The 25,905-nt window shown below is 31.6% G+C and overlaps 1 protein-coding gene and 2 non-coding genes across 3 annotated transcripts; 1 reads left to right on the top strand and 2 right to left on the bottom strand.

The window, feature by feature from the left end:
- Positions 1-8,100: 8,100 nt before the first annotated feature.
- LOC139903600 (small nucleolar RNA R71) lies at positions 8,101-8,207 on the bottom strand. The gene has a single exon (XR_011778410.1). It is a non-coding gene; the product is annotated as a small nucleolar RNA R71 (small nucleolar RNA).
- Positions 8,208-9,862: 1,655 nt separating this feature from the next.
- On the top strand, positions 9,863-10,564 carry LOC139900273 (uncharacterized). Its single transcript, XM_071883061.1, has 2 exons — positions 9,863-9,992; positions 10,260-10,564. Exons 1-2 carry the CDS (start codon positions 9,863-9,865, stop codon positions 10,562-10,564), a joined length of 435 nt encoding a protein of 144 aa, XP_071739162.1.
- A 5,854-nt stretch (positions 10,565-16,418) lies between these two features.
- On the bottom strand, positions 16,419-16,525 carry LOC139903287 (small nucleolar RNA R71). Its single transcript, XR_011778118.1, has one exon. It is a non-coding gene; the product is annotated as a small nucleolar RNA R71 (small nucleolar RNA).
- Between the last annotated feature and the right edge of the window lie 9,380 nt (positions 16,526-25,905).

The raw sequence follows: 25,905 nt of genomic DNA, 5'->3' as shown, positions 1-25,905 counted from the left end.
CCAAGTCGTCCATGATCACTAATATTGGAAATAAAAACGAATGGTGTTGATGCAGTACGGTATCATGAGATCGATGACAGAGAGTAGATGATGATGCATAAAATAACAGAGGTTGAAGATGATGAATAGTATACGAGTATGATTGTGATGATATTGCAGCGAATTTACGATGATGATAGCGAATTTGATGAGAGTTGTCGATTTATTGTCAAGTGGGTAGGGAAAAGGGATAATCCACCTTTTTACAATGTCTGCTTCTTTTCCTTTACCACCGAAATAGAAAATAGTGTGTTAATGGATCGTTTATTTCGTGGACTTGGACTTAAACTTTGCATATTGATAAGTAGGCTTGTGGACTCAGTTTAATTGTTGGACCATGTCGATGGGAATGAGCGACGAAGTGTTAAAGTAATATAGGGCCGAGATTAAATCAGAAAAACAAATGACGGATCGATGGTTAGGAGTGTTATTGGGTTAGTGGGAGGTCGCGGGTTCAAATCCGGGCTTGGGCATTCTTATTTTTTTTAAGGGCTACTACTTTGAGGTATTTATTACTAATACTCTTATTATTATTATTTCATTATTATTATTATTGTTATTATTATTATTATTATTATTATTATTATTATTATTATTATTATTATTATTATTATTATTATTATTATTATTATTATTATTTATTATTGATTAGTGATTGTTATCAAGTAATTATTATTATTACCAATATTAGAAATAAGATTATTAGTATAATTAATATTATTATCATTATTAGTATTACGAAAACATATATTATTATTATTAATATGAGTATTAGTATTATGACTATCATTAGTATTATTATTGTGACCATTATTACTAAAAGTATCATTATTATTAATAATAGTATTAGAATTATCATTTAACATTAATATTGGTATTATTATTAAAATTTCTATTAAAATTATCATTTTTATTAAAAGTACCATTATTATTTAAAATATTATTTCTATGAAAATTAACATTTTTATCTTATCATTATTATCATTTTTATTAAAATTATTATTATTACTAACATTACTTTTATTATAAGTATTATTATCAAGTCTATTAATATCAGTATCATTACTAAATCTAATTACTTTTAGTATTACTATTATTATCATAAAAAGATACAAATTTTTATTTATTATTATTGATATTATTTTACCAAATAAATAGCTATATAAGAATATATCTAAAACACATCACATAACAACATTAATATTTTCATAATAAATATTAATTATTTATCTAAAGGATATACAATAAGAATAGTTAATTTAGTTATTAAAGAAACATACAAGTTACTAACATAACAATTAATAATAAAGCATAAACTTGTTCGATTACGATTATATGTTTTAATATATATAATTGATATAGGTTCGTGAATCCGAGGCCAACCCTGCATTGTTCAGTTCCGTTATATGCATATTTTTACTACAAAATATCGTATCGTGAGTTCATTTGATTCCCTTTTACTCTTTACAATTTTGGAACTGAGAATACATGCGCTGTTTTAATAACTGCTTTATGCTTTTGAAATATATTTTGAACTGAGAATACATGAAATGCTTTTATAAATGTTTGACGAGATAGACACAAGCAAAACATTCCTCGAATGAATTATTATGCAGACAGAAGTTCTGTGGATTATTATTGAATTAGTTGGACGTTATAATTGCCACTAATTGTTGTGAATATTTCCCCTGATTAATATTGCTTGGTAACCTAAGAATTAGAAATGGGTATGGCCCTAATTCACGCGAATCCTAAAGGTAGCTACTGGGTTTAACACCCCCACCCAGAATGTTCACTAGACGGAAGAGCTAGTGGGCGTGGTGTTTAGTACTTCGAAGTTTATATATTATACAGACGAGATGTTCTGTTTTGGGGATATTATTGATGCGCATTATATGTTAAGGTCGGTTACCATGTTGAGCAATGAAATCGAAATGAATGTTATGTATCGAGAGAATGATTTTTATACACAGGTTATGTGTATTAGTTTTGTGCACGAGATATGTGCACAATTATTTAAAAATCGCGAGGCAACCTACGGGGGAGAAAAGGATACGAACCTACTCTGCTAAGCATTATGAAAAATGGTTTCGTACACGAGATAGGTGTACTGTATTTGAATCTTGTGGTCTATCAAAATGATGAATTTTATTGTTTATGATAAACTTATGAACTCACCAACCTTTTGGTTGACAATTGAAAGCCTGTTTATTCTCAGGTATGAAAGAAATCTTCCGCTGTGCATTTGCTCATTTTAGAGATATTACTTGGAGTCATTCGTGGCATATTTCAAAAGATGTTGCATTCGATTCGTTGAGTTCAACAAGATTATTATTATTAAGTCATCGATAGTTTGATATATTATGAAATGGTGTGCATGCCTGTTAACTTTTGATGAAATGAAAGTCTGTCTTTTAAAAACGAATGCAATGTTTGTAAAATGTATCATTTAGAGGTCAAGTACCTCGCGATGTAACCAAATGTAATGTATTCGTCCAGATGAATTAGGACGGGTCGTTATAGCTCTCGTTCATGGCTTTCAATTGCTAGTTAGATTAATTCTGCAAGGTTTCATCCATCGTGGTACGCTTAGTTCTAATCTTGGAGTTTGTCTCGTCATTCGGTGTTTTCCTTCTAAGCTTTTACCCTTATATCTTATTGAAGCACCGCTTGTCTAGGATGCGTAATGTTTTTTACATTGTTTTGCCATGCCTTTGACTATCGACAACTCTTTGAGTTTGCGTCCTTTTCAGAGGATCCATACTAACTAGGATATATTTTGTCAATGAGAGTTCTTCCTCGTGAGATATTGGACGGAGATGGTTATCTTCTGTTGAAGAATATAATTATTCGGGTTGTTTTGAGTGTTAGATGTTGGTTGTATCTTTGTTTTCGATAACGGGTGTTTTCTCTCATTTTGTGTGTAAGGGGTGCGGTCGGAAGGGCCATGCTAATTTTTATGGATGTACGTTAGTTTTTGGGTGGTTTCAAATTCAACATATTGTCACAAGGTCTCACAATCAATCGCTCTTATGCGATCGAATTTGTGGTAGACTTTAGGCTTTATCTAAGCGTGTTTGTTTTTTGGCAAAAATAATGATAAACATATAACCAAGTCTTTTTATCAATCGATGAAAAAGACGAACAAAATTACCATCAATTCAAACACACACCAAGGCTCGAAGGCTGTAAACGATCCCTAAAATCAAACAAAGAGTGTAAGCTAACTAAACCGAGCCTTGAACAACCGTAACACTAAAACGCACATGTGACACAATCAAAAAATCACAACCAATACAAATTCCAAATCTAACCAAAAAACCACTAACATAGAAACGAACCAAAATCGCTCAAACACACACCAAGCTAAGCGTGTTTGTGGGTGCTTAAATGTATTAACAATCAATGTTTAGATATTTGTTTCGACTATGATTCAATATTTGTTAAAGTTTGTGTGTCAATTTAGTTTAATTATGTCATTCAAAGTAGATCGGTAGATCTATTCACTTATATAAGTTAAAGTCTAGAACTCTAGATCACTTGTAACTCAATTTAAATATTGAAATTTATTATATTTGAATTTCTTTTTCTTTTTAATAAATAAGAGTATCGAGTTATCAATTAAAATACGAGAATTGATATTTTCACATATACTTTTAATATATACATAAAAGCTAAGTCACCTTCAAAACTTTTCTTTTCTGGTCACTCAGAAATCCCTTTTCGGCAACTCTTCTTTCCTTTTCTCGACCAACTCCAGCCTTTCCTTAATCGTAACACAATGTGAGGTTTCAATAGTTGTGAGGAAGGACGAAAAAGTGTTCTTCATGCTGAAGATGAATAGTTATTATTCGTGTTCCAAGTCGTGTGACAATCGTGTATCATCGTTTATGATTTTCAATTTCCCGGATACGTGATCTCGAGTCGATTGTTGGATGGTTTTCGAGAATTATAGTACTCTTAAAGACGTGTATTTAGCTCGTAAGAGACTCTCGAGCGGTCAACGTTTTAGATATGTAAGATTTGAAGATATTAGCGATGTTGTTTCCTTCATTAAAATCTTAAACAACATTCACATAAATGGGAGGTGGATTAGAGCTTATAAAGCATTGGAGAAAAAAAGATGCTGCTGCTAATAGTGCAGAGAATAAGTGATAATGCAAAAAACGAACATATATTTCATAGCATTATCCCTCAAGAAAGACAAGCTTTTAGTTGCAATTGTTCTATTTATAAGTGATATTTGTTTAAATAATAAAAGGTGAAGACAAAAGACAGATTCGAAAAATTGAAGACGCAAACGACCAAAAAGATCAAAAGTACAAAGTACAATTCAAGAGGTTCAAATTAATGATGAGAAACGTCTAAAAGTTACAAGAGTACGAGCCGCAAAACGCAAAATACAAGATATTAAATTGTACGAAAAGGCGTTCGAAATTCCGGAACAGGGACCAGAGTCAACTCTCAATGCTCGACGCAACGGACTAAAAATTACAAGTCAACTATGCACATAAATATAATATAATATATAAATAATTCTTAAAATTATATATATATAATATTTATTTATTAAAACCGTCGGCAAATAAAAAACAAAAGCATGTGAGCTGGAAAAGCAGGCCATGCGATCGCATGGCCTGGAAGTACAAAATCCATGCGGTCGCATGGTGAACAGTATCAGCTCAGGTCCTATAAAGTTCGCGTGTTTTGGCCGAATTTTAACACGTTTTTCTCTACTCTCTATCTTACAGATATATATATATAATTTTATTTTAATTTTAATTTAAGATTAATAATAATAAGGGTATGTTAGCGAATGTTGTAAGTGTGTAAGTCGAAATTCTGTCCGTGTAACGCTACGCTATTATTAATCATTGTAAGTTATGTTCAACCTTTTTAAATTAATGTCTCGTAGTTAAGTTATTATTATGCTTATTTAATGCCGAAGTAATCGTGATGTTGGGCTAAATATTAAAGACGGGGTAATTGGGCTTTGTACCATAATTGGGGTTTGGACAAAAGAACGACACTTGTGAAAATTAGACTATGGGCTATTAATGGGCTTTATATTAACTAAATGATACCTCGTTAATTTAATATATAGACTTATAATTTGATGTATTTATATATAACCACATACGCTTGATTGGGTACGGTGGGCGGAATATCTATAAATACCAATAATTATTCATTTGACCGGACACGGAGATGGATTAATAATCAATAGACTTGTTGAAACAGGGGTGAATTACATACAAGGGTAATTGGTGTAATTGTTAACAAAGTAATAAAACCTTGGATTACACACAGTCGATAACCTGGTGTATTCATTAAACAAAGTATTAAGACCTTGTTACAATTCGAATCCCCAATTAGTTGGAATATTTGACTTCGGGTATAAGGATAATTTGACGAAGACTCTAGCACTTTGTATTTATGACTGATGGACTAATATGGACAAAACCGTATGGACATATCAAATAATCCAGGATAAAAGACAATTAACCCATGGTAATAAACTAAAAACAACACGTCGAACATCATGATTATGGAAGTTTAAATAAGCATAATTCTTTTATTTCATATTTTATCAAACTTTTATTTACTGTCATTTTATTTAATTGCACTTTTAATTATCGTACTTTTTAATTATCGCAATTTTATTTATCGTCATTTTATTTATCGCAATTTCATTATCGTTATTTACTTTACGCTTAAAATTAAGTTATATTTATTTTTAATATTTTACATTAGGTTTTAACTGCGACTTAAGTTTTAAACGCGACAAACCGGTCATTAAATGGTAAAAACCCCCCTTTTATAATAATACTACTTATATATATTTATATTTTTACAAATATAGTTTTTAAAAATATAGCGTTAAACTTGGCTAAGATTCCTGTGGAACGAACCGGACTTACTAAAAACTACACTACTGTACGATTAGGTACACTGCCTATAAGTGTTGTAGCAAGGTTTAGGTATATCCACTCTATAAATAAATAAATAACTTGTGTAAAATTGTATCGTATTTAATAGTATTTTGTAGCAAATATATAACTATTTTGTATACGCCTCGAATAACATCAAGTATTTTTGGCGCAGCTGCCGTGGAACTGCTTAAAAGCCGGAAGCGAAATGCTATATAAAAAAAAAGATTTTTATTAAGTTTTAATTTCTTTTTGTAAAAATACGTTTTAAATATTAAAAATACAAAAATATGAAAAGAAAAACAAAATATATATATATTTTTAAGAGTTTGTTAAATATATATATAAGATTATAAAGTCTCTTTATTTTTATTTTAGTTTTTAAAATATAAGTTTTTATTTAATTTATATAAATATTTTATATAAATATTAAAACAGAAAAAAATAATAAATAAAATTGGGCCAAGGTACTGTAGAAGCCCAACTTCTGAACTGGATCCGAATTCCATGCGACCGCATGGAATTAACAAGGAAATCTCATGCGATCGCATGAGGTAACCTGACACGCCTGAAACCTCTGACCTACTGCATTAATTACGGAGTATAAATTAATTATAATTAATTAAAACCCTAATTAGGGTTATTTATTTAATTATTTAGTTTTAGTATTTAATTAATTTGTATTATTTAGTTTAATTAGTTTTAATAAATTATAAAATTAATACTTTTATAAATAAATAATATAAAAATAATATTTTTATAAAAATTGTACTTTTTATAAGTTTAAGTTTATTTTTATATTTTGTATCTTTTTATTTGTTTTAGCGTAATATTTGTAATTTTTCATTCGTATTTAGTTTTAAGTCATAGTTTTTGCCATAGTTATTTTTATTTCTAGACTCTTAGGCTTTGACGTAAAATCTCTTAAGTACTTTTTTTCTATAGACTAAGATTTAGGTGCTTTAGAATTTTGCAACGCCGTTTTATAAATTTTAGTACCTTTTTAAGTTATTGCCGTTTTGGATATAGAATTCTTTTTAAGCTTTAATACTTTTAGACGTAACTTTTAATTTTTAGTTTTTGGACTTTTAAGTTTCGACGAGCTACTTTCTTATTTTTATTTTTCGACGTTTTTCCGATGCACTCTTTTTCTTTCTTATTTCTCGCCGCTCTAGTTTTTAGGACATATAATTTTCTATTTCTTCTCTAAAATTTCTTTAAATTTCAACGAAAAATTATTTTAAGTGGTTAAATTGATAGACATCCAAAATTTTCTGGTTCGTAGTAATAGTTGGATTTGTTAGTGGCGAGTTGTGGGCTTCCCATTTAAAGGGTCCTGATTATCTGCTGCATCTATTGGCTATTCGAAACGTGGGCAAAATCAGAAAAGTCTATTAATTTGATAACTTATATAATTTTTATCTTTTATAACTAATAGGATATTCAGTGAATGCACCGAGCAAAACGTTCACCACCTGTAACTCGATCAAGACATCTAGCCAATATTGTCACCGTTGATTTTTCTTTAGAATCATCTAGTCAACTAAGTACTCCAATTCAAATTTTCGATAATCCATTTTTTGAACCCGACCTCACAATTGAGAATCCGGAGGATATTCAGGGACAATTCAGAGATCCTGAACCATTAATCTTTCCTCCGGAACCAACAATCATTCAAACGGAGATTGTCGAGGAATAACCCATTAAATCAGAATCCTCTAGCGATTCAGATTCAACAAATTCAATCATGGAAAATTTGGAATCTCTAAGTATGGAAGACCGAATGCGAGCTAAACGCACTGGCCAATGTCACGCAATTACTCAACCTGACATTAATGCGCCAGATTATGAAATCAAAGGACAAATTCTACATATGGTAACTAATCAATGCCAATTTAGTGGTGCACCGAAGGAAGATCCAAATGAACATCTTCGTACATTTAATAGGATCTGTACTTTATTTAAAATCCGAGAAGTTGAGGATGAACAGATATATCTCATGTTATTTCCCTGGACTTTAAAGGGAGAAGCCAAAGATTGGTTAGAATCGTTACCTGAAGGGGCGATTGATACATGGGACGTTTTAGTTGAAAAATTTCTTAAACAATTCTTTCCGGCATCTAAAGCCGTAAGACTTCAAGGAGAAATTGTTACGTTCACACAAAAGCCAAATGAAACTCTATATGAGGCATGGACAAGATTTGGAAATTTATTGAGAGGATGTCCGCAACATGGTTTAGACACTTATCAAATAGTACAAATATTCTACCAAGGATGCGACATCACTACAAGAAAAGACATCGATATAGCAGCTGCTGGTTCCATTATGAAGAAAACCGCAACTGAAGCTTACAAAATTATTGATAACACTGCTTCCCACTCACATGAGTGGCACCAAGAAAAAGATATCGTTAGATCATCTAAAGCAGCTAGAGCCGATTCTAGCCATGACTTTGATTCCATTTCCGCAAAGATAGATGCTGTCGAGAGATGAATGGAAAAGATGACTAAAGATATTCACTCAATACGAAATAGTTGTGAGCAGTGTGGAGGACCACATTTGACAAAATATTGTCTCAGTATTGAACAAATAATGGAACAAAGAGAGAATGTTTCCTACATAAACCAAAGGCTGAAAATAATTATCAGAATAATTATCAACCGCCAAGAACGATCTACAATCAAAATCAGAACTATAACCGAAATGTTCCATACAACAATCAACAAGGTCCTAGCAATCAACAAGTATCCAACAATCCTTATAATCAGCAAAGACCTATTTTTCAAAATAAACCACCACAAATCGATGATAAAAAGCCAAATTTAGAAGACATGATGTGAAAGTTAGTTGAATCTCAAACTCAGTTTTTCACATCTCAGAAACAAACTAATGAACAAAATGCTCAAGCATTTAGAAATCAACAAGCTTCTATTCAAAATCTGGAACAAGAAGTAAGTAACCTAGCAAGGTTGATAGGTGAAAGAAAACCGGGAAGTCTACCTAGCAATACAAATGCTAACCCCCCGGAATGAAACAGCTAAAGCCATTACCACAAGAAGTGGTATTACACTTAAACCACCTGAAATACCTGTAATTTCTGATGACACTATTCCTATACCACAAGAACCACAACCTGATCAAGATAAGGAAAAAGAACCGGTAGTTGAAAAGGTTAATGAAGATAACACAGTTAAGGTAAAACCTTATGTTAAACCATACCAACCACCAATTCCTTACCCGAGTAAAATGAGAAAAGAAAGACTTGAAGCCGAGCAATCCAAATTCTTGGATATGTTTAAACAAATAAATGTAAATCTTCCTTTCATTGATGTGATTTTAGGAATGCCTAGATATGCTAAATTTCTGAAAGATCTAATCACAAATAGAAAGAAAATGGAAGAACTCTCAGCTGTAACAATGAATGCTAATTGTTCTGCAGTGCTATTGAATAAGATACCAGAAAAACTTTCAGATCCAGGAAGTTTCACAATTCCATGTTTTCTGGGTAGTCTTAGTTCAATAGAAGCATTGGCAGACTTAGGTGCTAGTATAAATTTAATGCCGTATTCACTATACGCTAAACTAGACCTTGGAGAATTGAAACCAACACGAATAAGCATACAACTAGCCGATCGATCAGTAAAATATCCTAGAGGGATAATGGAGAACATGCTAGTTAAAGTTGGTACTTTAGTATTCCCAGTAGATTTTGTTATTCTGGACATGGAAGAAGATTCTAGAGTTCCTCTCATATTAGGAAGACTATTCTTAAACACGGCTAAAGCAATAATAGAGTTTACAACCAAATTTGGGTACTCGTGTTAATCTCAGCACAGCGTATCATCCTCAGACAGACGGTCAAAGCAAATGAACTATTCAAACGTTAGAGGATATGTTAAGAGCCTGTGTATTAGAATATGGTGGGTCATGGGATTCTCACTTACCACCCTACGAGATATTGTATGGTAGACTATGCAGAACTCTGACTTGTTGGTTAGAGGCCGGAGAGAAACAGTTTGCAGGTACTGAGATTGTACAATAAACCGCTGATAAAGTGGCAATAGCTAGAGAGAAGTTAAGAGCTGCCAGAGATAGACAGAAAATGTACGCAGATCCTCATCGACGACCAGTGACATTTTCTGTGGGTGAACGTGTGTACCTGAAGGTATCGCCGTGGAAAGGTGTAATTCGGTTCGGTAAACGCGGAAAATTAGCTCTAAGGTATATAGGCCCATTTAACATCAGGCAGATATTGAACGATTAAACCGTGGTTCTGGATCTTCCTACAGAGTTAGCTGGTATTCACGATACGTTTAACATATGTTATCTTCGTAAGTGCAAGATAGACGACGAAAGTCAGATTCTACAGTTGCAGGATTTAAAGGTTGACATGAATAAAAAGTTAGTTGAAGAACCAGTCAGGATTGCTGACAGAAAGGTTACCAAGCTACGTAAGAAACAGATACCAATGGTACTTGTAGAATGGAAACATAGTTTGGGTTCTAATTTGACTTGGGATATGAAAGAGCTGATGAAAGCTAGATACCCTCAATTGTTTGACTTGGACCAGATTTTGAGGACAGAATCTTCTTAAGGGGTGGATTTGTAACAACCTCGAATCGGGCCTAGCGATAAATGACCTTTTTATCCTTAGTTTATATTATTTTACTAATATTAGTGATTTTAATAATTATGGGTTAATAATTATTTGATTACTTAGTTATGTGCGCTTTGTGACAAGGGTCACAGAATAGGTTTCGTTATGTGAATTGGACCTCGTTAGGACCACCTAATGAGGTACATTGTATTTTAGGTAACTGGTAAATACCCGTGTGTAGTGGGGAATGGGGTTTCCTTATAATGAAGAAACCCCCATCTGTTTAAATAACTTGTACGTTCTTCCATTTTACCATTTTTAGAAACTTAACCCTAAAACAACTATTGCTTCCCAAATTCATAAAATCAAAAGTGTAAATCCAAGCCTTGTGAATTCGTTTAACTAATTCTCTGTGATTCCAGTAATCAAACAAGGTAAATATGACTGAATTTGGTGTAATTTAAAGTGGGTTTTGAGTTAAAATGGGTTTTGATGAATTTTGAGTTTGATTCTTGATTATATGTGTTTGTTTTGCTTGATTGATGTTAGAAATAGTTTATATAAGTGTTATGTGATATTATTGAGCCTTTGAATCGACCAAAACAAGTAAAAATCGAGTTTTTGGGTCAAAAACTTGAAAACAGCGTGCTGGAGCTGTTCTTCAGCTCCCACACGAGTGACAGGTCACTCGCACGAGTGACGGGTCACTCGCATGAGTGACCACACTTTTGAGGGTCAACCACACGTGTGAGGACTCACTCGCATGAGTGAGGCCTCAGCCACGCGTGTGAGCACCAGTCAGATTTGTGGAAACTTGTTTTGGTCATAACTTTCAAACCGTAACTCCGTTTTCGATGAATAAACTATCGTTGGAATCGTCTTGAGGTGTAGTATCTAATGATATTAAGAAACTAAATCAAATTTTAATTTGGGTGGAAAAAGCTCGAATTGCAGTTATGCTGCTGTTCTTGCTTAACCGTGCGAGTGGGGCACTCACCCGTACGGGTGAGGTGTCCAACCGTGCGTGTGATCTACTAAATCATGTGAGTGGACTTTAAAGTCACTCGTAGGTGTAGTTTTTCAGTCGTGCGAGTGAGGATACTCATCCGTACAAGTGAGCTGGTCAGTCGCACGAGTGGGACCCCACCCGTGCGAGTGATAAGGTTTGTATGATTGGGTCAAGTGCAATTCTGACCCATTTACTGTATTGATGTGTTTATTTCTTCTGATGTATAATTTGATTGAAATGGTTACTAACTAGAGAAATGATATTCTAAGGTGATAAAGGAAAAGGTGAAGGCTCAGTGAAATAAGACTACTGAGTTCTTGTATTTCCAGGTGAGTGGGACTAGCCTAATGTTTGTAAGTATTTAGTAGCGGGTTATGCTACTGTTACCTTGGCTTACTCAGTTGAATACTTAGTATATGATATACTGTGCTATAATATGTGACTTGTTGTAGCCAACCTGGATGCCGACTATGGGTTAGTAGTCTGGTAGTGATATTGCCAATTGCGGGTTTTGTAGCGGCAACTGGCTTACATGTGGGGCAGCTATGGTTTTGTAGCTATGCCAAATTTGTAAGTTGGGAAAGAGGCAGGAATGAGTCTGTCTGGTTCAGGAATTACTATTCGCGTAGTATAGTTGAATGATGCACCCCCTGCATCTGGATACTATGCGAGGGAGACAGTAATTGGAATTATCGGTATACTCCAGCTTGATCAATTGGAGTTAAGGGCCCGGTCAGGCTGCCGATCCTCTTGTTATCAAGACAGTATTGGCTAGCTTGAGGCTATATGCTTATACATGTTAGGACTGTACCATTCACTTAGCCTTGTGCAAACCCCTCACTTCCTCCCCTGCAGGTAGACTTGAATGCTAAGGTTTTTGGGATGAGCTTGCAGTTTTGATGGATATGTTTGAATAACAAACTCTGATGTCTTTTGTATAACATATTATAGTACTCCAAATGATCATATTTTTAGTCGCAATATCCTTCCAATATGTAAAGTTTTTAGTTGTAATTGTTCTATTTTTAAGTTATAATAGTTTAAATAAATAAGTGCGAAGACGAAGACGAAAATGAAGATTTGAAGACAAAAAAGTCCAAAATGCTCAAACGTACAAGTTACACTCCAAATGATACTATTTATTGATGATTAACTTCTAAATATTGATAAGAGTACAAGTCGCGGAACGCAAAGTACAAGATATCTAAGCATACGAAAAGACGTTCGAAAATCCGGAATCGAGACATAAATCGAGTATCAACGTACGAGTCAACGGAGCTAAAATTACAAGTCAACTATGCACAAGAATATAATATAATATATAAAATTACATAATATTATATATTATATATATATATATATATATATATATATATATATATATATATATATATATATATATATATATATATATATATATATATATATATATATATATTATAAAAATCAGCAGCCCACATTTTGAATTCAAATGGTGAGCTGGAACTCGAAACTCCAGGATCGCGGAGCTGCAAAGGGTAAAACCTCCACGATCGCGGAGCAGCACAGGATTAATTTGGCCTATAAAAGCTCGAGCATTCTGCCGAATCCTTCACACCTTTTTCTTTTCCTTTCTCCCAATCTATCGATATATATATATATATATATATATATATATATATATATATATATATATATATTTATTTATAATTATAATTTTAATTTAAGTTTAATAATAATTGGGTTATTGTAAGAAATATTTTACGGATTTTAAAGTCGAAACTCTGTTCGTGTAACTCTACGTTATTAATAATCACTGTAAGCTATGTTCTTCCTTTTTAAATTAATGTCTCGTAACTAAGTTATTATTATGCTTATTTAAGCCAAAGTAATTATGATGTTAGACTAAATATTAAAGACGGGGTTATTGAACTTTGGACCATAATTAAGGTTTAAACAAAGACTGACACCTATGGATATTGGACTATGGACTATTAATAGATGGGGGTATTGTCTAATCGAGTGACAACTCATTGGAGTCTGTCGAACCTATCTTCAAATTAATTAATCTAATAATTAATAATGATTATGATTGTCCTATTTAGTGATGTTTATACGAAATCTTTTACAATCATTTAATTAATTATTCGGGTTGGGTAATTGATTATTCAAACTGATCAAGTGGATAAATTAATATTCATATCTAATTAAAACAGGGGTGGATTACATACAGTTACAACTGGTGTAATTGTTGACAGAAGTGAAAACCGCATCACAGTTTAAATCCTTAATTAGTTGGAATATTTGACTTCGAGTATAAGGGTAATTTGACGAGGGCACTCACATTTTATATTTATGACCGATGGACTATTATGGACAAAAAAACCAGATAGACGTATCAAATAAACCAGGACAAAGGACAATTAACCGAGAGTAATAAATTAAAATCAAAATGTCAAACATCATGATTACGGAAGTTTAAATAAGCATAATACTTTTATTGTATTTCTCATCGTACTTTTATTTTCTGTCATTTTATTTACTGTCATTTAATTTATCGCAATTTTATATATCACACTTTAATTATCGTCATTTATCTTTACGCTTTATTTAAAATCGACAAACCGGTCATTAAACGGTAAAACCCCCCTTTATAATAATAATAAACACTTATATGTATATATATATATTTGTATAAATATAGTTGTTAAAAATATAGTACGTAATCAATCAGCTCCTTGTGGAATGAACCGGACTTACTAAAAATTACGCTACTCTACGATTAGGTACACTGCCTATAGTCTTGTAGCAGAGTTTAGGTATATCCCATCTATATAAATAATTAAAACTTGTGTAATTAGTACCGTATTTCGTATTAAACTATAATAGTATTTCGTACCTCTCCGCTCGCACATCAAGTTTTTGGCGCCGCTGCCGGGGACTCAGTGAAAAACGCTATATTGAAACTATATTTTTGTAAAAATATATAATTCCTTATTTATATTTTGTATTTATTATAAAAATAATAATAATAATAAAAAGAAAAAAAAATATATTTTTAAGACTTTATTTATAAAATTAAAAAGTACTTTTATTTTTAAGATTTTAAAATATAAGTTTATTATATTTTATATAAATATTCTATAAATATTTTCTATAATTTAAAATCAGAAAAAAAAATCAAATAAATATTAAAAACTAAACTGGGCCGGAGCCTAAATCGAAGCCCAAAAATTAAGCCCACGTAATTAATTATATTAATTGGGCTGAACTATTTAAGCCCAACAAAGGAGTCCGGTTACTGTACTACTCAGCGATCGCGGAGAAAGGCAGAGAGGAACCACAGCGATCGCGTAGCGGGTCTGACAGGTACACTCTAGCAGCATTAATTACAAATTAGGGTTAATAATAATTAATATTATTTACTTAGGGTTTTTAATTAATTATATATATTTATATTTATATCTAGTTTTAATTTAAGTTCTAATTTTAAGTTTTAATTATTATTATTAATTATATAGATTAATTATATTTATATAATAATAATATAAAAATAATATTTTTATAAAATTTGTATTTTTATCATTTTAGTTATAATTTATATTTTTATCGTTTATTTCGTATTATTTGTCATTCGTAATTAGTTTTAATTTAGTTTTTGCCGTAGTTATTTTTAGATTCCTAGATTTTTAGACTTTGCCGTAAAATCCCTTAAGTGCTTTTCTTTAGATTAAGATTTAGGCGCTTTAGAATTTTGTGACGCAGTTTTTAGATTTTAGTGCCTAATTAAGTTATTGCTGTTTTGGATATAGAGTTCCTTTTAAGCTTTAATACCTTTAGACGCAATTTTTAATTTTTAGTTTTTAGACTTTTAAGTTTCGACGCTTTTCTTTCTTATTTTTCGACCTTTTGTTTTTCGTCGCACTCTTTTTCTTTCTTATTTCTACGCTCTAGTTTTTAGGACATAGATTTTTAACTTCTTTAAATTTCGACAAAAAATTATAAAAAGCGATTAAATTAATAGACATTCAAATTTTCTGGTTCGTAGTAATAGTTGGATTTGTTAGTGGCGAGTTGTGAATTTTCCGATTTAAAGGATCCTGGTACCTGCTGCATCTATTGACTATTCGAAACGTGGACAAAATCAGAAAAGTCTATTAATTTAATAACTTTAATAATTTTTATATTTATAACTAATAGGATATTCAGTGAATGCACCGAGCAAAACATTCACCACCTTTCATACGTTCACCACCTGTAACCCGATCAAGACATCTAGCCAATATTGCCGCTGTTGATTTTTCTTTAGAATCATCATCTAGTCAAACAAGTACTCCAATTCAAATTTCCGATAATCCATTTTTTAAACCCGACTTCACAATTGAGAACCCGGAGGATATTCAAGGACAATTCCAAGATCCTGAACCACTAATCATTCCTCCTGAACCACAAACAGTTAAATCAGAATCTTCTAGTGATTCGAATTCAACAAATCTAAATATGGAAGTAACAGAACCTCAAAGTATGGAAGACCGAATTAGAACCACACACACAGGCCAAGGTCACGCCATTATTCGGCCATATGTTAATGCGCCAGATTATGAAATCAAAAGAAAAATCCTACACATGGTAACTAATCAATGCCAATATAGTGGTACGCCATATGAAGATGCAAATGAACATCTTCGAATATTCAAAATCAGAGAAGTTGAGGATGAACAGATCTATCTCATGTTGTTTCCCTGGACTTTAAAGGAAGAAGCCAAAGATTGGTTAGAATCGTTACCCGAAGGAGCGATTGACACATGGGATATTTTAGTTGAGAAATTTCTTAAAAGATTCTTTCCGGCATCTAAAGCCGTAAGACTTCAAGGAGAAATTGTTACGTTCGCACAAAAGCCAAATGAAACATTATATGAGGCGTGGACAAGATTCGGGAAGTTGTTGAGAGGATGTCCTCAGCACGGTTTAGACACTTATCAAATAGTACAAATATTCTACCAAGGTGTCGACGTTGCTACACGAAAATACATCGACACAACAGCTGGTGGTTCCATTATGAAGAAAACCACAACTGAAGCTCACAAAATCATTGATAACACAGCCTTCCACTCACAAGAGTGGCATCAGGAAAAAGATATCTTTCATTCATCTAAAGCGGCTAGAGCCGATTCTAGCCATGACTTTGATTCCATTTTCGCAAAAATAGACGCTTTCGAGAGACGAATGGAAAAGATGACTAAAGATATTCACGCAATACGAATCAGTTGTGTGCAATGCGGTGGACCACACTTAACGAAAGATTGTAATATTGAACAAACCATGGAACAACGAGAGAATGTTTCCTACATGAACCAAAGGCCGGGAAATAATTATCAAAATAATTATCATCCGCCAAGGCCAAACTTCAATCGAAATCAAAACATTCTTTACAATCCAAATGGACCCAACAATAACTCGTATAACCAACAAAGTTCGAATAACCAACCAACTCAAAATAACACTTTCAATCAACAAAGACCTGGCTTGTATAAACCACCACAACAATCCGAAGAGAAAAAGCCAAATCTGGAAGAAATGATGGCAAGGTTAATGGAATCTCAAACACAATTTATTACATCTCAAACCCAAACAAATGAGAGGTTTGATCAGTCATTAAGAACTCAACAAGCTTCCATTTTGAATCTAGAAAAACATGTAGGTACTCTTGCTAGCATGATGAGTGAGAGATAACAAGGAAAGCTACCAAGTAATACTGAAGTAAATCCTCGGAATGAAAATGTTAACATGGTTTCAACAAATTCTGAAAAACCAGCACCAGAAGATGGGAAGGTTTTAGATGTGAGTAACAATGAAGAAGTTACAACACCACCACCCGAGTATGTAAAGCCAGTGGTGGCACCATACAGACCACCCATCCCGTTTCCAAGAAGAGGAATTGAGTATGAGCAAGTAATAGGTAATAAAGTTTGTGATACCATTGGAAAGAAGAATAAGAATAAGAAAGTGCAAGAAAAAAAAAAATCGTAAAATTAAACCCGGTGAAGACAGTTCCACCAAAACTTCCACCCAAGTTGGGTGATCCGGGTGAATTTATTGTTCCTTATCTACTTAGTGATTATGTCATGTATGATGCACTAGCAGATTTAGGTGCAAGTGTGAGTGTTATGCCTCTTTCATTATATAAGAGATTAGGTGTGGGTGAGTTAAGTCCAACGGAAATGAGTGTTCGACTCTTTGACCAAACCATTAGACACCCAATTGGAATTGCTGACAACCTTCCCGTTCAAGTGGATAATTTAACCTTTTTAGTCGAATTTATTGTCATTGACATAGAAGAGGACTCGAACATTCCTCTAATTTTAGGTCGACCATTCTTAGTGTCTACCGGGGCGTTTATTGATGTAAGAGAGGGTAGAAAGACACTAAGTAATGGTGAAAAATTGATCACCTTTGTGATTCGAAATTCTAAATCTCCACCAACCAAAACCGTTGAACCAATAAAAACGATTGGTAAAAACTATATTGTTTTACCAACTCCAACGGTAGTGCTTAACAATAATAAAACACCTAAGTGTGGGGAAGATGAAGTAACACCCAATGATGACATGATAACAAAGAACCCCGTTGTTGATACGAAATTAAATGACCCCATTATTAATAGTTCAATGAAGAAACTTATTAAACGGATTCACGATGCTAGAACCAAGGAGAACTTTAAGTTGTGTAACCGTTTAGTATCCAATCTATCGCCTAAAGAAAAGGTGAAACTAGTTGAATTTGTGGATATTACACAGGAATCCGACCAATGACTTAAAGCAAAAGTCACAGATATGCAAGTTGATTATGGTCCAAGAGAAATTGACGATGAAGTTAATCACAATTTCGACACCACGGCTACCTAAGTGTGGGGAGATTCAAATGTTCTAAAAATAAAATGCTATCTAGAGTTAGTTGTTCTGTTCTCGTGTAGTGTCAAGAATGGAATCCGATTGGTCTTTTCCACTAGCAGATACTAAAGAACTAGTTTTCTCCCTCCATTCTGAATTTTTTTTGATTTGTAGGTTTTGTATGAAATAAATATACTTTCTAAATTTAAGTTTTGTGTAAATTTAAAAACAAAATTTAATTTATTTCATTAAGATTAAAAAAATGATTTCTAAAATTCGTCATAAGTTAAAGACTAGGTCATGGAACCGAAATTGCTTTACCCGAGGGCGGGGCGAAAAATTTTGTTATCATTATTTTTAATATTATTGATCTAAAGTATACAAAAAAAATTAAAAAACCCAAAAATCTTTGCTTTTAAAACAATCACTTTAAAATGACAATTTTTAATTATTCATTTAAATTGTTTTAATAAATAAAGGTTTTATATATAAAAAATATTATGTATATATATGTTTGTATTTTATGTTATATACAAAACAGGGTAAAACATTGCACTTTTAAAGACTGGCATTAAGTTCAGCAAAAGTTACTAATTTTAATGACAAGACGTAAAATATCAAATGTGATATAAAACAATATGTTTGAAAACTCGGTATTTTTAATCATTTTTTCTACGCTAATCACCCTCATGAATTTAAATTTTTACTGATTTCTTGCAAATGAGGGCATTGCAATATCTCAAGTGTGGGGAAGGGTTATAAATTCTCTCGGGTTTACACTTGGTTTAATTGACAAATTTTTTGAAAATTTGAAAAACTATTTCAACTAAATGAACTCAAAATCATGTTTATACATATTTATGAACGATAAAACTAGGTGATAATACTGAAATTATTGTTACCTCAGAAAAGACATAAATTGAGAAACAACCTAAAACGCTAGAATTCATTTAAAATGGAATAGAAGAGAATAAAAAGGCAAAGAAAGAAATAAATAAAAGCTAAGTGTAGGAAGAATGCATCAAGTTCTTTAAAGCATATATCACATATTTTTGTACAAGATTATTGCAGGTACTTTTGTTTTGGACTAAACTAATCAGTTTTACCCGATTTACTTAAATATATTTGAAAGAAAGATGGATCTACACGATGAATCAATTCCATCATTAAAAGGAAGTAAAGTCTTCCGAAAAAGACACACGCTTCTTGATTTAGGTCAGGAAGTTGTCGTCCAGGCCAGCTGTAGGTTGACGAAAAATCTAGAAAAGTCATCTCTAAAATCAGCAGGAAATCCACGAACCTCAGCATCAAACAGGGTCGCCATGTGGTCAGACTTATCCTAACGATGAGAGGATCTGTCTCGTAAAATGGGAAGGGCGCCGTGTAAATTTGCTTGATAAGACTAATGAATCAGACTCCCAGAATGGATAATCTCCTTAAAGATTAAAAATCAGTATTTAAGCCTGATATTACTCAATCCTTGAGATTGACTTTAAAAGATTGAGAATTACAAACTCATGGAATTCTATGATATCTAAACTCGAGCTTGAACGAGAAAATATTTTGATCAAACATAAAATCGATTTATTTTCTGAAAACCTATTTTTAATGCGTTCATTACCATTGAACGTAAAATCCTAGGAATTCACCTGAAATTCATTAGGTCACCTGAACCAAATCGGGTGTCAACTGTAAGAACGGTGGTTGCATATCATGGTCGAAGACAGGACCTTGTGCCAGATCGAAAAATTATAGGGTGATCTTTACTATTGCTCCTACAAAGGATAGTAATTGCATCCGACACGTTGTGGACCATGAACATCTGCATGTTATTAGACATTGCCTTAACAGTTGCTTGTTCAACGCTTTCCTTTACAACCAGACGGTAGTTTATCGAAAGGTAATATACGGGACAAGTAAACTAGACGTGTGCTTTCCTAATACAAGGTTAGCAAGTGGGTGACACAAAACCGCAAGTTTTGAGCTAAAATATTAAAAATCCGAAACCTACAAAAACATTTTGCAAACACCGGTGAAGGGTTATTCCGAAAAACTTGTCTAGGGTAAAATCTAGCTTGAATTTTCAAAAGATCAAAAGTTTTCATAAAGATCAAATTTTCTTAAAGGATCTAAATTTTCATAGTCATGTGGGACTGTAAACCACATCGTTACTATCATTGTTTATACTGCCGTATCAAAATCACTAATGTATAAAGTGTGAGAATAAAAAAAAGTGATTCGAGTGAAGTGTGATTTAATTTCAAGTTATGTATTGCTTGAGGACAAGCAACGTTCAAGTGTGGGGATATTTGATAGTGCTCCAACTGATCATATATTTAGTCGCAATATCCTTCCAATATGTAAAGTTTTTAGTTGTAATTGTTCTATTTTTAAGTTATAATCGTTTAAATAAATAAGTGCGATGACGAAAGACGAAAATGAAGATTTGAAGACAAAAACGTCCAAAATGCTCAAACGTACAAGTTACACTCCAAATGATACTATTTATTTATGATTAACGTCTAAATATTGATAAGAGTACAAGTTGCGGAATGCAAAGTACAAGATATCTAAGCATACGAAAAGACGTTCGAAAATCCGGAACCGAGACATAAACCGAGTATCAACGTACGAGTCAACGGAGCTAAAATTACAAGTCAACTATGCACAAGAATATAATATAATATATATAATATATATATAATTACATAATATTATATATATAATATATATATAATTACATAATATTATATATATAATATATATATAATTACATAATATTATATATATATATATATATATATATATATATATATATATATATATATATATATATATATATATATATATATTATAAAAATCAGCAGCCCACGTTTTGAATTTAAATGGTGAGCTGGAACTCGAAACTCCATGATCGTGGAGCTGCAAAGGGTAAAACCTCCACGATCGCGGAGCAGCACATGATCAATTTGGCCTATAAAAGCTCGAGCATTCTGCCAAATCCTTCACACCTTTTTCTTTTCATTTCTCTCAATCTATCGATATATATATATATATATATATATATATATATATATATATATATATATATATATATATATATATATATATATATATATATATATATGTATATTTATAATTTTAATTTAAGTTTAATAATAATTGGGTTATTGTAAGAAATGTTTTACGGGTTTTAAAGTCGAAACTCTGTCCGTGTAACGCTACGCTATTAATAATCACTATAAGCTATGTTCTTCCTTTTTAAATTAATGTCTCGTAACTAAGTTATTATTATGCTTATTTAAGCCAAAGTAATCATGATGTTAGACTAAATATTAAAGACGGGGTTATTGAACTTTGGACCATAATTAAGGTTTGAACAAAGACCGACACCTGTGGATATTGGACTATGGACTATTAATAGATGGGGGTATTGTCTAATCGAGTGACAACTCATTGGAGTCTATCGAACCTATCTTCAAATTAATTAACCTAATAATTAATAATGATTATGATTGTCCTATTTAGTGACGTTTATACGGAATCTTTTACAATCATTTAATTAATTATTTGGGTTGGGTAATTGATTATTCAAACTGGTCAAGTGGATAAATTAATATTCATATCTAATTAAAACCGGGGTGGATTACATATAGTGACAACTGGTGTAATTGTTGACAGAAGTGAAAACTGCGTCACAGTTTAAATCCTTAATTAGTTGGAATATTTGACTTCGGGTATAAGAGTAACTTGACGAGGGCACTCGCATTTTATATTTATGATCGATGGACTATTATGGAAAAAAAAACCCAGATAGACGTATCAAATAAACCAGGACAAAGGACAATTAACCCAGAGTAATAAATTAAAATCAAAACGTCAAACATCATGATTACGAAAGTTTAAATAAGCATAATACTTTTATTGTATTTCTAATCGTACTTTTATTTTCTGTCATTTTATTTACTGTCATTTAATTTATCGCAATTTTATATATCACACTTTAATTATCGTCATTTATCTTTACGCTTTATTTAAAATCGACAAACCAATCATTAAACGGTAAAACCCCCTTTATAATAATAATAAACACTTATATATATATATATATATATATATATATATATATATATATATATATATATATATATATATATATATATATATATATATATATATATATATATATATATATATATATATATATATATAGTTGTTAAAAATATAGTACGTAATCAACCAGCTCCCTGTGGAACGAACCAGACTTACTAAAAACTACACTACTCTACGATTAGGTACACTGCCTATAATGTTGTAGCAGAGTTTAGGTATATCCCATCTATATAAATAATTAAAACTTGTGTAATTAGTACCGTATTTCGTATTAAACTATAGTAATATTTCGTACCCCTCCGCTCGCACATCAACATAATAATAGTTGTTTAACGTAACGCCTAATAAATTATAATAATCGTGTGGTATTGTAAAACTTAAGTATTATATGTATAAATTTTTCGCTGTATATTTAAAAAAAATGGACGGTGTTACACAAGTGGTATCAGAGCATGGTCTAAGGGATTTAGGTGACTTGAGATAGGTGCCTAGACTTAGACTTTATTGAGTATGAACTTTATGCGGGACTTGTAGGATTTGGGGTCGGACCGGGAATGGTTAGTGCCTAGGTTTATGTGAACTAACCTTGCGCTAATTGTTTTGTGTTGTGTTTGTAATCATCAAGCGAGATGGGCGTTGTACTAGCAAGTTAATGCGACGTGCTCTCGTAACAATGACTAGCTACCATTGTTACGGGTGCAAATCATGTCAAACAAGCAATGTACGATGAATGTCAAGCAAGATGGGACGGTGTGGTATATATATGTCATTCCCTTTACGTTTTGTTGTTTAATCGATGTGCATTCTTTAGAATGAAGACGAAAGATGGAATCGAATTGGACGCGCCTACTCATGAAAGGAAGGATGAGCTAACAGAGAGGGTTGAGGCCGTGCTTGGACATTATGTCTCGAGTTTTGCCAAATAAGTTAGACAAGTAGTCAAGGGTTCAATCGAAGGACGCGTAACTGAAATGGTCCGAGACCAAGTGACTAAGATCGTGAGGGAAGAGTTTGAGAAGAGGTTTTCCGTGTGAAGACCCGTCCTAATCCATCCATATGAAGTCCATATCGATTATAAACGATTCACAACAGTTGATTACATCGCGAGGTACTTGACCTCTATATGATACATTTTACAAACATTGCATTCGTTTTTGAAAAGACAATCTTTCATTACATCGAAAGTTGACAACATGCATACCATTTCGTAATATATCTTACTATAATTGACTTAATAATAATAATCTTGATGAACTCAACGACTCGAATGCAACGTCTTTTGAAATATGTCATGAATGACTCCAAGTAATACCTTTAAGATGAGCAAATGCACAGCGGAAGATTTCTTTCGTACGTGAGAATAAACATGCTTTAAAGTGTCAACCAAAAGGTTGGTGAGTTCATTAGTTTAACATAACTAATCATTTCATAATTTTAATAGACCACAAGATTTCATATATCCATTTCTCAATAACATACGTCCCATGCATAGAGACAAAAATATCATTCATATGGATTGAACACCTGGTAACTGACATTCACAATATGCATATAAGAATATCCCCATCATTCCGGGATCCTCCTTCGGACATGATATAAATTTCGAAGTACTAAAGCATCCGGTACTTTGGATGGGGCTTGTTAGGCCCGATAGATCTATCTTTAGGATTCGCGTCAATTAGGGTGTCTGTTCCCTAATTCTTAGATTACCAGACTAAAAGGGGCATATTCGATTTCGATCATTCAACCATATAATGTAGTTTCAATTACTTGTATCTATTTCGTAAAACAGTTATAAAAACAGCGCATGTATTCTCAGTCCCAAAAATATATTTGCGAAAGCATTTAAAAAGGGAATAATGAAACTCACCTAATGTATTTTGTAGTAAAAATACATAGAACGACATTAAACAAGTATAGGGTTAGCCTTGGATTCACGAACCTATATTATTTGTATATATATTAAAACGTATAATCGTAATCGAATAAATATATATTTTATTATTAGTGATATAATTTTTATATTAATAAACTATTTATCTCATTAAGTATATTCATTTTATATATTTTAATAAATAAGATATTATTATAGTTTTATGATGTGTATTAAGTATATCATTAAATAATTATCATTTGCTTGTTAACTCTATGAAAATATTAAATAAAGGTAATAATACTATTAGATTTGATAATAATAATAATTAGAAAAGTTTTATAAAAAAAATATGATTATTTTAATGTTACTTATAATGTTAATAATAATGATGCTACTAATAATATTCTTAATAATAATACTAGTTTCTATAAAATGATAGATTTAAAATTTAATGATACTTCTAGTATTAATGATAACGGTAATAATAGTGATATTAATAATAACTATGAAAATAATTATTTTATTACCAAAGATAATAATTTTAGTAGTAGTTCATTAAATGATACTTATGTTATTAATAATAATAATAATAACAATAACTTGATACTAATACTAATATTAATGATAATAATAATATTTTGTTTTACTTTTGTAATAACAATAATAATAATAATAATCATATTCATAATAAGCACACTTATATCAAGGATAAAAATAATAATACAATGAATACTTAATGGTATTACATAATAATAACTAAAATGATAATAATAACAATAATCCTAAATAATAATACGTGCTTGTGATAATAATGTTAGTAATATTAATAATAATAATCCTATTTATAATCATGATAGTAATAATAAATTGTAACTAATACATTTATTAGTAATAATAATAACAATAATAATTATGAGCATAACAATATCACTTATAATAATAATAATAATAATAATAATAATAATAACAATAATAATAATAATAATAATAATAATAATAATAATAATAATAATAATAATAATAATAATAATAATAATAATAATAAAATAATAATAAAAGAAAAAGGTATACCCTTATGAAAGCTTTTGTAAAAATAATTGCCCACGACGGGGCTCGAACCCGAGACCTCCTGAATACCCGCAAACACCCCTTACCACCCAGCCATTTTTGTCTTTCTGAAATTCTAGCAATCCATATTTATTTAACCCTATCTATCTGTTCCTTGTTTCCTCTTCATCTTCATCAAAGATTAATTCGACCAGTGCCAAATCCAGTAACGATTTCATTGATTCCAAGCCTAATTAAACTCCCCAATATATTTAGAGCTAATCATTATCAAGAAATTTCAATAATATAAAATGAAAAAAAATAAAAAATAAATAAAAAGACTGCACAGCAGTTGCTGTTTTTAAAGAAAGAAAAAAATGACGATTTTGATTTCAAGGAAGTTATAGACAAAGATTATAACACC

Source organism: Rutidosis leptorrhynchoides, chromosome 3 (genome assembly GCF_046630445.1).
Source record: "Rutidosis leptorrhynchoides isolate AG116_Rl617_1_P2 chromosome 3, CSIRO_AGI_Rlap_v1, whole genome shotgun sequence".
Taxonomy (NCBI): Eukaryota; Viridiplantae; Streptophyta; class Magnoliopsida; order Asterales; family Asteraceae; genus Rutidosis; species Rutidosis leptorrhynchoides.
This window is presented reverse-complemented; position numbering and strand designations above follow the sequence as displayed.